The sequence below is a fragment of the Misgurnus anguillicaudatus genome, chromosome 11 (genome assembly GCF_027580225.2).
Source record: "Misgurnus anguillicaudatus chromosome 11, ASM2758022v2, whole genome shotgun sequence".
Taxonomy (NCBI): domain Eukaryota; kingdom Metazoa; phylum Chordata; class Actinopteri; order Cypriniformes; family Cobitidae; genus Misgurnus; species Misgurnus anguillicaudatus.
In genome coordinates, this window is record NC_073347.2 from 37,540,181 (window position 1) to 37,555,586 (window position 15,406).

Consider the following 15,406-nt stretch of genomic DNA (forward strand, 5'->3'; position numbering starts at 1 on the left):
TACAACAATTTACGATTAAATAAGAGTCAACTTTATATAAATGTTAATATTGTGAAATAAAACTGTGTTTATGACAGCCTACAAATGCGACCTCTGGAGGATGCAGCCTTCAGTTTGAGAAACAGCCATTGTCAACAAAACTCTCCTGTTATATATTAGAAATGAAGATCAGAAACTAATATAAAATAATGTAAGAAAATGCAAAAAAAGTATGATGAAATGTGAAGAGAGATCTCTCTTCACTTCACAACATGATAAACACAGACAGAAACATCATCATCATCATAATGTTGTTAACTGACTGACTGTAGTGATTCACTTTATTACACAGAGATTGATTGACAGGGCAAACACAATCTTCTGGAAGATCACTACCACCAGACTTCATTCGGTTAAAGTCTTAAACCTGCAGATCCACAAACTGAAACAGTTAACTAAACGTTCAGTCTGTAAAGGCAACCGTTTGTTTGATTCATAGAAGAGATAAATATCAAGCCGTTTCAAAACCCTCCCTCTCTCTCTTTCACCGTTCTTCTGACGTGATTTGGCACAATCATTTTACACGAGAAAGAAGAAGAAAGTTTAATCTTAAATCATCTCTTTCTCATCATTACATTGTGTATAAATCAATATAATATGCTTATATTACATTCATTTACATGCTGAGTCAAACTGTTGATTTTACAAGCAAAAGAGTAACAACATATATAAAAATATCTATAAAAACAGCTACATGTCATCACACACACACACACACACACACACACACAAACCTCAGATATTAAAAAAGAGATTATGTACATTTACACACATTGTTCTGTGTCTTTTTCACTAAAAGTTAAATTAACAGAATATTAACCCAGTGTCCCTTATGCCAAACATAACACAACTTACATACGAGATCACTAAATCTCACAGATTTAACCTCTTACTCTGTGCAATATTTTTCAAACACAACAATGACATTTGAAAACATTTGGATGATTTTTGACTCGAGGCCGGGTTCACAGAGTTTAAGAGGTGAAATGCAATTAAAAAAATGTTTGGCATCACCGCTTGGCTTCCAACACTTGTCTAACACAGATTTGACCTGCATTCATTCATTCATTTACACAGTTGGTGTACATCTGCCCTTAAACACACGCGCACACTCAGACACACACACACAGACACACACACACACACACACACACATTTGTTGTATGAGGAAAAATAGAAAGGCATTTATAAATAAGACAGTGAGTCTCTGTTGTCAGTCGCTCTTGGTGTTCTGTGTGGCATCTAGATTGACAACCTGAAGTTCAGTCAGTTTACTGCTGCCGCTGGACTGTTGACCAATCACCATCTGCACAACAGAGAATATCATCAAGACCCAAACAACACACAAACTTTAATGAGATGTCTGCTGTAGCACCGTCCTCACTGAAGTAAAACCTCATAACTGACTGACAGCAGCTGCGCTCTTCACATGAGTTTATTACAGACATTAACTTCAGCTTACTGTAAGAAGTCACACTATACACTAATATGCTACAAATATTAAGCAAAACTAGTTCATTTTTGCTTAGACTAAACTGTTTAGTCAATTTTTGTAAATGTCTTAAACTGCTGTCTAGTTAAACAGCACACTAGTTTATAAGGGTGCTCTGATTGATTGGGTGCTGATTATTATCAGCCAATAAACGTTTAGAGAAGTTTGAAGAAGCACATCAGAAGAGCCGCAAAACTTGTGAGACTCGCTGTTAAACTAGATGTGTTCAACGCCGCATGACAGAAAAGTTACACAAGAGTGATTTGTAAGCACACAGGGCAGTGATTGAGTTCTTGTGTGGCTGTGATTTTTTCATACTCCTGTCCGTCTGCGCAGCTCTGCATAAACTCATCTACTGACTTGACTACATTCACACTTCTGCAATTTGTAACGTTTGTGCCAACAAAAGCACCCTAAACATTTCACAACCTTATCAGACATCTGAAGGTTAGTCACGTAAATGAATATGAGCAGTTTTCAAAGTTAGTGGCAGCAGGGTCAAAAAGATCAACAAAATTTGTTTCAGTGCCGAGTCTATGCGGCATCCATGTTTGTTACGTTTGTGCCAAAAAAGCACCCTAAACATTTCACAACCTTATCAGGCTGGATCAGTCCATTAAACACCTCAATGTTTTGATAAATGTGTGCTTTTATCATGAACAATATGATTTAAATACAATGAAAGTAAGATATGTGCAGAATTATTCATTATAATGCGAGTTTTGTGACATTAAACTTAAGTCATTGAGAGTTCCAGTGATCGGTTTTTCTCCTCCTAGGAGTTTTCCCTCTGGACTAGCCAGGAGGGTTTTTCTTCTAGGGAGTTTTATCGTCCCCTGGAGAGTCCGTCACCTTTGGCTTAACTTAATACATTACTGTATACGTTACATTATTACTACGCTCGCTTTTCTATGCTTTTCCTACATTTATTCATGTAAAGCTGCTTTGAAACAATTAACAATTGTGAAAAGCACTATATAAATAAAATTGAATTGAACTGAAAGCTACTAGACTTAACTTAATTTACTAATGCTTAAAACCGCATCCATAAACTTTGTTCATCCTTGTTTTGTCTGTGTTAAAGAATATGGCGTGTAAAAGATATTCTGACATTAATAATCATGATTCCAATATGTTTATAACATCTGATATCCACCTCAGTTTAAAGACACTTCTGAAGCTGCTTTGCTTGATCATTTATATACATTATTAATAATAATAGTTACTATTACTAATCATTTAAAATATCATCTCATAGGGTTATGCAGCTGTGGTATTTCATGACATATCAGGAGATGTGAATTTGCAGTGGGTTTGGTTTGTTAGTCTTGCACTGGGAACTGACAGCAGCTTTATTTGTTAATCTCTACACTGTTCCCAATAACCAAGCGTTGTCTGCTATGGTTTAAGTTGTTTTTGAAATCATTTAGTTAATCTTTAATCATTAATAATACTTTGTTTTTACAAACAGATAAAAATATGCCAAATAATAAATAAGGCTTTAAATAGACCCTAAGATCAATAATCAGTGATTAGCCCCCAAAAATCCTGTTCAGAGCACCTTTACTACAACCGAGCGTGATTATAACTATAAAGTCTCATATTGTTCATTTACAAACTGATGAAGCTATCATTTCATCACGAGGAATGAAAGCAATCCAATCTTCTATTTGCGCTGTGTTTGAAAGCGTGTGTAAGCGATCATGCTGTGACATTCGGTGTGTTAGTGTAGCCTGAGGCATGCTGGGTAATAAAAGAATATTAAGAGTTTCACTTGTGAAATGCTGATCTTGCCGTACTGGGTGAAGCTGAACCGCTGAGACGGGAATCTGAACTGTACCAGGAGACGCTGTGAGAAAGACCTGAGAAACAGCACCTGATCAACACAAAGAGAGAGAGAGAGAGAGAGAGACACACACACCTCTAAGACTATTTTTCATATTTACATCAATTTGTCTCATTCAATCTAAACACATAAAATAGGAAAACTGTCCATTTCATAATATTAGTCTTACTGTTATATTTTGCAGTTTTCAATGTGACACAATGTTTGTGTGTTTGTGTCACTCACCTGTGTCCTGAGTCTGGTTGTGAGACACCTGCATTGCAGACGGGCTCTGTGAAAAGGCATTAAGGACGGTCAGACCTCCGTCTGTAAGTGTAGGAGCTGATGCATACATGACTGTGTGTGGGCTGGGATACATCATGTGACCCGTCATAGAGGTGGACACTGATGACGTGACGATGGATGCTGGGAGAGAGAGAGAGAGAGAGAGAGACTTGTACTTACACTCTTTCATCTTTAGATGTCAGTGTGACACAGACAGAGTAAACTTTAAACTACAAGAACTTCAGGAACAGCTGTTTCATATGAAAATGCAGCCAGTTTTCTTGTCCCTGGGTTCATTATTACTTGGAAACAATCTTTCATTTGTTTCTTTCTGTTTGTTGTACCTGTAGACACAGTGCTGGTGTCTGTGCCGCTGTGATTGGTGCTGATGGATCCAGACTGAGTGCTGGGCTGAACCTGGATGGCCTGGAGCTGCTGGGGTAAAGCACCGCCTAACACACAAACACAACACAACACGTTTCAGCTCTACACTGTGTCTGATCAAACACAAATACACCTGTTTGTCTTTACATCAGTGCTCCTCCCTATATGTGTGTATGATCTCTGCAGCAAACACAAACTATAAAAAACTAATATCATTAAAGTAACAAATCAATACTTTTATTTATTTCAGATATGCTTTATTTATCCTTTGTATAAGTACAGGTTACAGGTGCTCACTCACTGGTGAGAGAAACGGTGGCAGGCAGGCGAAACACAGTCTGTTGGCTCTGATTGGAGGCGGTGTGACCCGCTGAACTCTGGAGGGCGAGTGAATGTTGCTGCAGTTGACCCAGAGGAATGCTGGGAGCCCCAGATGCAAACGAAGTGCCTGGGAAATAAAACAAAAAAGAAGTGTGGAGAAACAAAGAGCAGAAACGAGACACTTGACTGACGTTAACTCTACTGTATAATGCTAACTAGTAATGCTAAATATTCGGCTACTCGTGCACATCCCTAAACACACTGTTTTCAACATGATTGATTTCATGCATTTTTCCCTGAGTACGTTTATCATGTACTATATTTAATAAAAATATAAATACTTTAGATCTTTGAAATCATTCAGTTATTACATCGTTGTACCACACTGACAAAAGGACAGGAAAACAGAAAGCAAAGGTGAGCAGGAGTCTGTCAGGTGGATGGTGCAGCTGTTACCGCAGTCATTTACAGCAGCCGGTGTCAGAGGACGTGACGTCTCCGAGCAGACTGACGGGCCACCTGTCTGCCATCTTAAAAAGCTGAGAAATGCTGATGCAGGAAACAGCGTGTTGACAGGAAAACAGTCAAACAGCAAACGTCTGCTCAGACCACAATCCCCGAATACATCAGAGATGAAACTGTGATAATGATATAAATATAATCTGCACCCACTCGCACCGGAGCTAATGTACGTTCATCCTACACTCATAGCATCAGGACATCTCACGCTTTCTCCCACGATTCACAGCAGATTTACTGACGGTCACGTCTGGTTTGAGCCGTGAGATCATCTAAACGTCAATGAATATTCATTTGTGCGAGCGATCCGCTGCTTTTGTTGGCTCATGCAAATGAATCCTCTTTTATAATGGCAATCAGAGGCACTAGAGACGCTCTGATGCTTTGTGAACTTGAGATGAGATGAACGAAACCTTCAAATACTCAACACAAACACGACTCCTTTATTCTGCAAAGGTTAATATTATTCAAAGTGATGCTGACAAGTGGCCATGATAGCAAAGCTGTCAACTGATAACATCACTTACAAAACAGGCAAAACTAGGAGTGAATTGAGATCAATCTTTAACATGATCAAAGCAGAATGAAATCAAGAATGGAGTTGTGTTGCTCTTTTGTGTAAAATGTTACATTGATGAAGGCCAAAATACAACTTCCAACAATACAACTTCAGACTAAAATGGAGTGAGAGAGGATTTATTCACACCATAAATGAGCTGCTGCTGCTCACCTGACATGAAGGTAAATCCACCGGGTAACTGCACGACTCCTCCTGACGCTCCTGCGCTCTTCAGTACCGAACCGTTGGCACCTGTGATAGGTGAGTTAGAGACGGGTGCCAGGTAGTTAGTGATGGGGAAGCTGGGGCCGCTGGTGACCTGCATGCTGGTGGATGTGGTGGGTACGGTCGTCTGAGAGCTGCTGGTGCCGGGCAGGCTGGCCACGGTGAACGCTGGTTTTAGTGTGTCCTGGATGAAGAAATGAATTATTCATAAACACTCATGACATCATCTTTAATAAAACTGACTCAAAATGATTGTAATGTTTAATCAGCACCAGACTTTAACTCATACAAACCTCAACAAACCTCCCATTCACACTCAAGACTAGTTTAACGTGCTTTACTTGTGACTGCCTGGTTGTCATGACAACAGATCCTCAAAAACTGAGAGGGTCAGAACCGTATGAGAGATGAGACCACACCAAAACTGCTCTCAACTTTATCTCATAAATACGAAAGATGAAATTATATTTCACATGAAAATAAAGCTGAATGTTTATTAATATGATTCCTGATCAATTTTATACTTCACGATAAAACTCAAATTACGACATTTTCTCAATGTGTGTCAGGTCATCTGTTATATTTTTTCTTCTGATACTGAGAGGAAATATCTAAAATTCATTCATAAAAGACAATGTTTATGTCATACTATATATGATAAGTTAAACTTAACACTGATGACATAACACTTTATTCATAGAGACTCTCTCTCTCTGTTTTAGGATTATAACAGCACTGATCTAACCTGCTGTTTGTTTAGTTGGTTAAATAAGATTAGTTTGTGCCAATCCTGGGTTTAGGTACCATGAAAGTAGCTCAGCTTTAAGCGGTGTTAGGATAAAAGTGTCTGACAAATGCATATGTAGTAAAAAATAAAACTGTTTAATGTAGTTTAACCATGATTCATTTTCACAAGAAGAGCACTTAGTTAAGTACGTAGATCATATTATATCACTATAGTATTAACCCTAACCAAACACAATCAACTTATAAACAGGTCTCTAAACAAATTGTAATATTCATATGAAGAGTAAAATATCATATTGATGATCATGACACATGTTTATATGTAACTTGGGTTAGGTCAGAGGTTCAGAGACCTGACCAATCAGAAAGTGACGGACGTTTGAATGGGTGTGTGAACAGCTAAAGATGTTACAGCTGTCAGGAAACACAAACATACAACAAACTGCTTCTCATTCAGTCTGAGAGTCAACACTTCCAACTATGTTGGGATATTTCATAAGAGAAATGTGTTTTAATTCACAGGGAAATGATTGGCTGATCGGATGGGAATGTGTTTGCAGTGAATTGTGGGGGACATATAGGTCTGGTTCTTCTTCTATGTGATCTTTAATGCATTATTTATATTAAGAGTAATATAACAGCTGGATTAACTAAAGGCCAGATAGACTTTCTGTCTATTCTTCTGTAGTCTACAGCCTTTTTCTAATCTCCGTGTTGCCGGCTGCCGTCTCGCTCTTGTCACCCTGCCAGCGATGTGGAATTCACGGCTTCATTTGCGACGGCTAAAAAAGGCAAAGCAACCCAAGTGAGAGAAGAGCAGCCAATGGTGACGACGACCCCTTCAGCTCCTCACCGCCCCTCTTATTACATTCACACATTGCTCAAATCAACACACAGAGACCAACAGTCTGTGACGCCCTGCGCCTCACACAACAACAACAACAACAACAACACAACTTCAGAGGATTCATTTACATCACATACTTCACAGGAGCGCATGTTTACAGGATTTCTTTATCTCTCTCAGCTCGGTTGTCTCATTCAAACTCTGTGATAAGGCGGTCTGTCTCCCAATGATCTAAACCAGAGGTGCCAAAGTTGGCCCACAATGACCTTTAATTTGGCCCGTCATGCCATGTAAGTTAAGAAAAAAGGATAAACGTCGTTTACACAGATGTTCATATTTCTAATTAGACATTTTCTAAAAAATTAACATTTTTGTTTAATTTGTACATTACAAAAAATCTGAAATTAAAGGCAAGGAATTAAAAGTGAATAAAAGGACATTTTAAAAAGATTGGCAAAATGATTTCTTTTGCATTAGTTATGCATAAACAGTTGTAATGTTTGCTTATTTATTTTTTAAATATTAGAAAATTATAAAGCAACATTTACTTTCAGCCCGCAGCCCTCAGTTATGTTTGATTTTTGGCCCTTGGTAGGAAAAAGTTTGGGCACCCCTGATCTAAACATACTGACACAAATCAAGACTCAGTAATGCTCAGAATGACCAGACGACGCCAAGTCTGAAACAATTTTTGACAAATTATAAAGCGTAAGGAAGATCATCAAATTGTGGACTGACGTTCAGACAGATGAATTAAAGTAATGTTCATCTGAGATCTGTACATGTTTACATGTGAGTGACCCTAAAAAACATCACATGATCATAGTGCTAACACGTGGACATCCAACAGCAGGAGAGAGAGTCGAGTTAATGGACTCTTATAAGGACGTCGCTGCGCTTCTTTATACCTACACTAAATAAAATGCATAAACTTAAGCATAAGTTGAATTAATCTGTCTTAATGATGATCTTCAAAGTTTCTGGGACCACACTGTGGTTTGTATCACAAATATTTTAAAAATTAAGAATTTATATATAAATAGTTAGTATAGTCCTTAGACATTGCACACAAACCCTGAAGCTTATAATGGTTATGATATTTATTGTTCCCATTTAGACAGAATTTAGTTGCCTTAGTGTAGTTTGTAAATTAAATGATTGTGTTTGTGCTATGGGTTGGTGTAAAGTAACGGATATAGAGTAAGATGAGCAGAGGACCCAGTACACAACCTTGTGGAGCTCCAGTGCTGAATCATGATTGCCCAGCTTCACAGTCTGTAGTTTATAAGAAAGTCTTTGATCCAGAAACATATGTAGTCACTGAAACCCAAATTTTGTCTGATACCTGTATGATCATGTTTAATGCAGAACTAAAATCTGCCAAATAATAAATGTATCTATGCAGCTGCATCACACTGATTAATCTGGAGAGATGAGTATCTGATGAGTTAACTGTTGGTGGGTTAATTAAACAGGATGAGGTTAAGTTTTTGTGATGTAGGCTCGTCTGAGGTCCCGTCAAGAGAAAAGTAACAGCACACAAGATAGAGGTAGTAACAACAAAACTATTATTAATAACAAAGTGTTTTAAACACAGCCGGCGCATAGATCGTATATGACACGAGAATGTGTGTTATTCTGTGCTGCGATGTCCAATAGAAACACTAGACTCAATAGTTAAACGACTGCAGGATCCTGATGTACTGCCACCTCCCATCGTGCCACTACACTGCTGCCCACGCTCTCCACCATCTCACTGCACAGTCATTCCGCTCCACTGCCGCCTGTGCCCACTGTCATGTCGAAGCACAGCTGCCTACACCCGTCATCCTCCTGCGTCGTCACTTCTGCCTGTGTCCGCCTTTGTCCCGCTACACTACTGCATGGCCATCTGCACCCACTGTTGTCCCACTGTGGTCATTGTTGACCTGCTGCTGAAGGACTCACAGACGATCATTCTCTATTAATCTCCATCCAGCACAAAAGCCAACTTAAAACAGACAACCTCCAACTCACACCAGAGCAGAAGACACCAAACCAGCGAGTCCACAGACAGCTGCAGCTCATACGGGAATGTAAGAGGCCCAGTGAACAGTGTGCTGGGAAACCTCACCATATAAGGCCATAGAGACAGAATCACACTTTTATCAATGAGATGAAGGTGCACGAGTAAAAGCTCAAAGCAAACAGTGTTTATCTGAATGTCAAGAGACAGAGAGAGAAAGACAGAGACAGACACAGAGAGAGAGAGAGAGACAGAGAGACAGAGAGACAGAGAGAGAGAGAGAGAGAGAGAGAGAGAGAGAGAGAGAGAGAGAGAGTCTAAATATCTAATATTGATAAAGCAGAAAACCATACAGTACATGATGATGATGATGATGATGATTATGGCGGCCACAGTGAAGTCACAGTTTTTTTGTTTAGCACTTCTTTATAATGTTTCATTGCTTTAAAAGCAACTTTACAATGCAAAGAAAAAAATAAACAAAGAAAAAATAGGAAATGTTCTAATGTATAGAGAATGTAATTTGCTATATAGTAATATTGCACATTTTACTGTTCTAATAAATATAATAATAATCTTATGATATAGTTTTTATTGACTATATCAAACCTGTAATCATTTAATATAATAAATAACAGGCATCATGTCTACTGCAACTATTGCTAACTTTCATATGAGAATGTACTGGAACATCTCTAATCTTGATCCAAATCACTGAAACTGAACTCTCAACATTCAAAAGGACGCACTCACGCACACGTACGCACGCACGCACGCACGCACGCACACACACACACACACACACACACACACACACACACATTATACTTGTAGCATCTCTCTTACAGCATTTAACTATGGCTAAAGAAGTCAACAAACTACTGTGTGAAGGTCACAGGTCCACAACAATTTTATTTTAATACGTTTATTTCAGATGAAACATGTGAATGTTGGAAATGTGCTGCAGTAAGAACGAGTGAAAACAAAGATCTGACACAACGAGACATATGAAATACTTCAGCTCTTAACTTTAAGATTCTATTCATGTCATTTATAGGCCAAAAAGAGGCATCAACATGCACAAAATTATGATTGTAAATCTTTTAAATTAGCATCAGGCACAGCTAATCCAACATCTTCATGAACAAAAGAGAAGCAGAAGAACTCAGCTTGGTTTCACCGATACTCTCTGACTCTGACACCTGGTAGGTGAGGTCCGTTTCTTCAAAGCCCGTGGCGCTCATCCTCTGGTCTGTGGACGGATCCGAACGCGGCGGAGAGTCCGGAGAGTTTAGACAGGTCTGGATCAGAGCTTTTCCTGTCTCGCTGGTGATCATGGGCTGCAGTTTGCGTGTGGCGAACGTATAGACGTGACCCGTCTCGCTGGCCACTAAGAGCAAAACTTGTGTTCCTGTGAGCGTGGAGAGCTCGTATGCCTTTAAACACACAGATCAGATCATACGTCAGACACTTTACATCATCAGAACATATCTGATTTCATCACAAAATTAACTTTCAGACATCACCAAGAGTTTTAATGGTTCAGTGGTCAGTGCTAATATCTTAAAAAGCAGGATGGCCACTGACTCATATAAATACAAAAACATGCACTTTTGTGTACAAAACTAATTTTTAAACAGAATTTGTGAATTAAACTGAATGATGAGATTAGATTTTGACATAACAGTGTTTAACAAAATTTGTGACTGTGTCTGTATAATCCAGACTAAAGTCCCAGTTTGATGACAATATTTGTTAAAGAGATGAAGATTATATTTTCAGCACAGAATGATCTTTACATTTTTTAGGATGACTTTATGTAGAAAACCTAAAAATAATTTAACTTTAACTGGGTTTTTACAGGCAGGGTCATACATACACAGTTAGTATATTGAATAGAGTTCACCGCTGTAGGTTAAATTCACATCACATTAATATTAGCAACAGATAGCAAAGACCAGCTCTTAAACTGACCCAGATAATCCATCAGACTAACTAAAACAACGTGAGATAAGAGACTAGAAATAGAGCTGATGATCAGTGTGAATGTGTTCAGACAGACACTCTTATGTGTCTGATGATATACGGTCTGATCTACAGTCAGTCACTCGGACATTATTCATAACATTACTGCTTCTGTCAAACATTACTATTAAGATTTCTAAAAAAGTGTGAAAGTTTTCATTTTCAGAAAATGATTAAAATGTCCTTTTCTACTACTGTCATTTACTCAAATATTACATGAAAAAATAAAACACAATTCATTCAACAACAGAAAAGTGTTGTCAATGTTCAGCTGTAAGAAACTATACACTGAACAACAAACACATAAAAAAATCACAAATTATCTCATACATCATTACATTCTGTTTGATTCACATCATAATCCAAACCAGAAGAAACACACACACACACACACACACACACACACACACACACACACACACACACACACACACACACACACACACACACACACAATGTATTAGTGTGCGTGTGTGTGTAGCAGGTGTAGTGTGTGAGTTGTAAAACAGCAGTTTCTCTGTGTGTTGATGTCATCACAATGTGTGTTCAGCTGTCACACAGCAGCTACTAACACATCAGTGTAAATCACAGGAGATTGGGTTGTGTTAAACACATTTACTGACATTAGTAACTGTAAGTGTTTACAGGTGTGTGAGTGTGTGTGTGTGTGTGTGTGTGTGTGTGTGTGTGTGTGTTCCCCTTCATTCATTAATACATGGACCTTTAGTATTTGTGTGTTTGATTCATATCAAAGAAAGATGTGAATATACAGAGACAAATAATACTGAAGTCTGTGTCAGTCAACTAGCAAAACTGCTTGTGGTGCAAACCTGCATGAGTTAGGGTTAGTGTTGTGGGTCTTGATCAAACTATAAACACTTAAAAACTGGTGTGAATAAACATCTGTAGAGTGTAAAAGTCTTTTTAAATTGATTCTAGTTTGGTCTGAAGATCCACACGAGTCTGTAAGAGAGAGAATATCAGTTGCTGGTTTCTATTTAAAGCTCAGATTCAATCGTGTCTGTTGTCACTTCAGGTCACCATTAAACCAAATGAGACGACGACATGTGATATCACAGTCTCTCTCTCAACACACACACACACACACACACACACACACACACACACACACACACACACACACACACACACACAGACATGAACCCTGTAGCTCCACTGCTAGAGAAACAACACAGAGGTCATTATGGGATTGATTCCCTTTCACTTGTACTGATTGGAGTATAGTTCATGTTTTACACATACATAAGAAAACAACGCACCGCACAACTCTCTGGATAAAAGCATCTGCCAAATATAAACATCTTCGCATCACACTGACAAAAACAGCAGAAGACAACTTAAAAACAAACAAACAAACAAACACACACACACACACACACACACACACACAACTGGGCCGATTCTTCATAGAAATGAAAGTGGAGGTCAAAGCTAGTTTGCTTTTGAGGACTTTAATTGACATTTCTTTGCAGACTTTATTCACAGGAGAGCTGAAGACGCAGTTGAGATCTCTTACTTTAATGTCAGATTCTGTACACCTGTCAAATCTCATACTTGAATATAATAATAAATTAAATGCCCAGAAGTGATGGGATAGATTCGTCGTTTGTGTGTGTGTGTTCACGCTGATAATAAAGTATTAATTATAATGATCTGTTGGATAAAGCGTCTGCCAATGCATACATATACCAACCATGGTAAACACAAGGTTTTACTCTACTGTAGTACATGAGTGACAACTTTTGATTTAACCCATCAGTCACCATTCAAACTGTACTGGGTACTGTAGAGCGAGTTGTTTCTGAAGACATCCTGCTCATCCTCATCCTCATCATCATCATCATCATCATCATCATCATCATCATCATCATCATGCTATCATTATGAATCTCTCACGTGTCCTCACCTTCTTCATGATGCCGGTCTTCCTCTTACTAAAGGTCGTGTACCGCCGCAGTTTGTTGTCTATAAACTCCATCTTGATCTTCACGCGGCCCCGCGTCTTCTTGCCCGGCTTCGCTCCGGCCACTCCGCCCGGGACCGCGCCGAATCCCCCTGCGGTTAACCTCGCCTCCTGCCCAGCCATCGCAGCCTCCATCTCCGCTCTCTCCCGCTTGACGCCTCCTCCTCTCCCCGAGGGCTCGTCATCATCGCCCGAATCAGAGTCCGCGTCCGAGCCGCCAGACCCGTGCGCGAGTCCTTCTTTATCCGGCTCAAATCTCCCGGGGATCCCGACCCCCATTGCACCCATGAGCTGACCGGGTCCCAACAGACTCGCATTTCCCGGTCTGCCTCCGTTCCCCCCGAGCATCCCCACCGGAGCAGAACGGACAAGTCCCGTCCGAACCCCGCCGCCGATGAGCCCCGTGCCGCTCTTTCCCGCCGTGGATCTGTTCCCACTCAGCGCCGCTCCGCTCTGACTGGACAACATCCTATAAACCGGAGGAAAGGCTTCCTATTAACGGCAGCGGAGCGCTGGAGCGACGGGCCCGTGACCGGCCGCGTACATACACGCAATCGAGGGGAAGGTAAACAAACTCGGTTCGGCGGCGTCTGCGCGAAACTTTGATGAACGATGCTGCCGTGCCTCCTTCTTCTGTCACCTCCTCCTGATCCTCCGTACACACGCGCTTTCTCTAAAAGGAAAGAAGGGGTGAGCGCACGTCTGCGATCGCTCCGCAGTGTCAGGTAGTGCGACCTGTAAACGTGTACGACAAGCACCTCATTAAACTCTGCGTGTTACTTCAGATCTCACTGCTGACGGCTGTCAATCATAGGTGAGATCGCACTGCTGACAGCTGTCAATCATTACACCGTTAGAGTTGTTAATCAGAAGTTGAGAGCAGAAGCGGAGTGATCTGTACGTGCCCGAACTACTTACCTCCTTATAAAGAGCTGCTCGTCTCCTATTTTGGAGATGCCTGTCCTTATATGGCGAGTCGCGGTGACGATCAACGATAGGGTTGCGGGGAATAGCCTGCAACGCCATTGGTTACCGGGTTATGTTCATTTGCATAAATACCGAAGATGCTGCGCTCACAAAAACAAAACGGCTCTGCTCCTCTTCAGTAGGACATCCCAGTGCATAAATAAATTGTTGTCAAAATCCGGATAGTATTGTGGGCTTGTTTACAATCTGCCTCGTATAATAAGAGTAAAAAATGTTTCAGTGTATTTGGTTTAGATGTAAAATGTTAGATTGATTTAATCTTCTCCTCTTCTACATTTTCATTTAGCAGACGCTTTTATCCAAACTGACTTACAAAGATTAGAAAACAATAAAAGTGATGTGTCATAGGGAGTCAACACTACATAAGATGCTTTAGTTTTCAGTATTTTTAAACAATGCCTGTTTGAGAGAAAAAAAAGAATTAATTTAGGTTTTAAAGATACTATGTCCCCTCGTGACAGACTCTTCACAGATTTAGGGTTTTGGGAGAACGAGGATAAGTCACAACAGTGGTTCTCAAACAGGGGGCCGCAAGATGGTGCCAGGGGGTCCCAGTTTTATAAAATACATTCATTTTTCATATTTTTTGTGTAATTAAACCTCAGAAAAATAAGGCTACTAACCAACAGCAATATGTTTTATGTCAAAGAACCAGAGTACCGCCCCTGACCAGTGGCCTTAACATTACAAATCGATACCCACAGAGCGTCATCAAAAAACAGTTGAGTAAGGGGATTTTCTAATAGAAAAACCCTTTTAACTTTTTCAAAATATATGATGTATTTCTCACCCCTGTATCTTGTATGCATTATATTATTATTGCATTATACATTTATTTTCAATAAAAGTTCATACATTTTTTTGGTCAAAATAAAAGTTAAAACAAAACTGCTTTCATAGGAAATCCTTTTATGTATCTTTGAAAAACCACCTTTGTTCTGAGACCAGTGGCAAAAAGCTACTTTCACGTGTTACTAAAAAGTTAAATATATAGTGCAAATTAATACAAAATAAAATCATTTAGTTGTACTATTTCACAGTTAGTCATGTTATCATTTATTAAAAAAAATTAAAACTGAGTTTGTTGTGTGTGTGTGTGTGTGTGTCTGGGGTGCAACCCAAATGCGTGTGTATATAGGTCAATAAATTTGTTAAACGCAAT

The 15,406-nt window shown here is 39.5% G+C and overlaps 1 protein-coding gene across 2 annotated transcripts; it reads right to left on the minus strand.

Moving 5' to 3' along the window:
* Window positions 1-567: 567 nt before the first annotated feature.
* srfb (serum response factor b) lies at window positions 568-14,100 on the minus strand. Of its 2 annotated transcripts, none has more exons than XM_055169705.2 (8): window positions 13,201-14,100; window positions 10,418-10,684; window positions 5,596-5,833; window positions 4,327-4,473; window positions 3,986-4,093; window positions 3,603-3,782; window positions 3,331-3,407; window positions 568-1,345 (listed from the first exon to the last, which is right to left on the minus strand). In XM_055169705.2, the coding sequence occupies exons 1-8, from the start codon at window positions 13,723-13,725 to the stop codon at window positions 1,253-1,255; spliced, it is 1,635 nt and encodes a 544-aa protein (XP_055025680.1). In that variant the 5' UTR covers window positions 13,726-14,100; the 3' UTR covers window positions 568-1,252. The 2 variants fall into 2 exon arrangements, with proteins under 2 accessions (XP_055025680.1, XP_055025681.1); XM_055169706.2 differs by having other exon boundaries at window positions 3,306-3,407; window positions 13,201-14,099.
* Window positions 14,101-15,406: the final 1,306 nt, after the last annotated feature.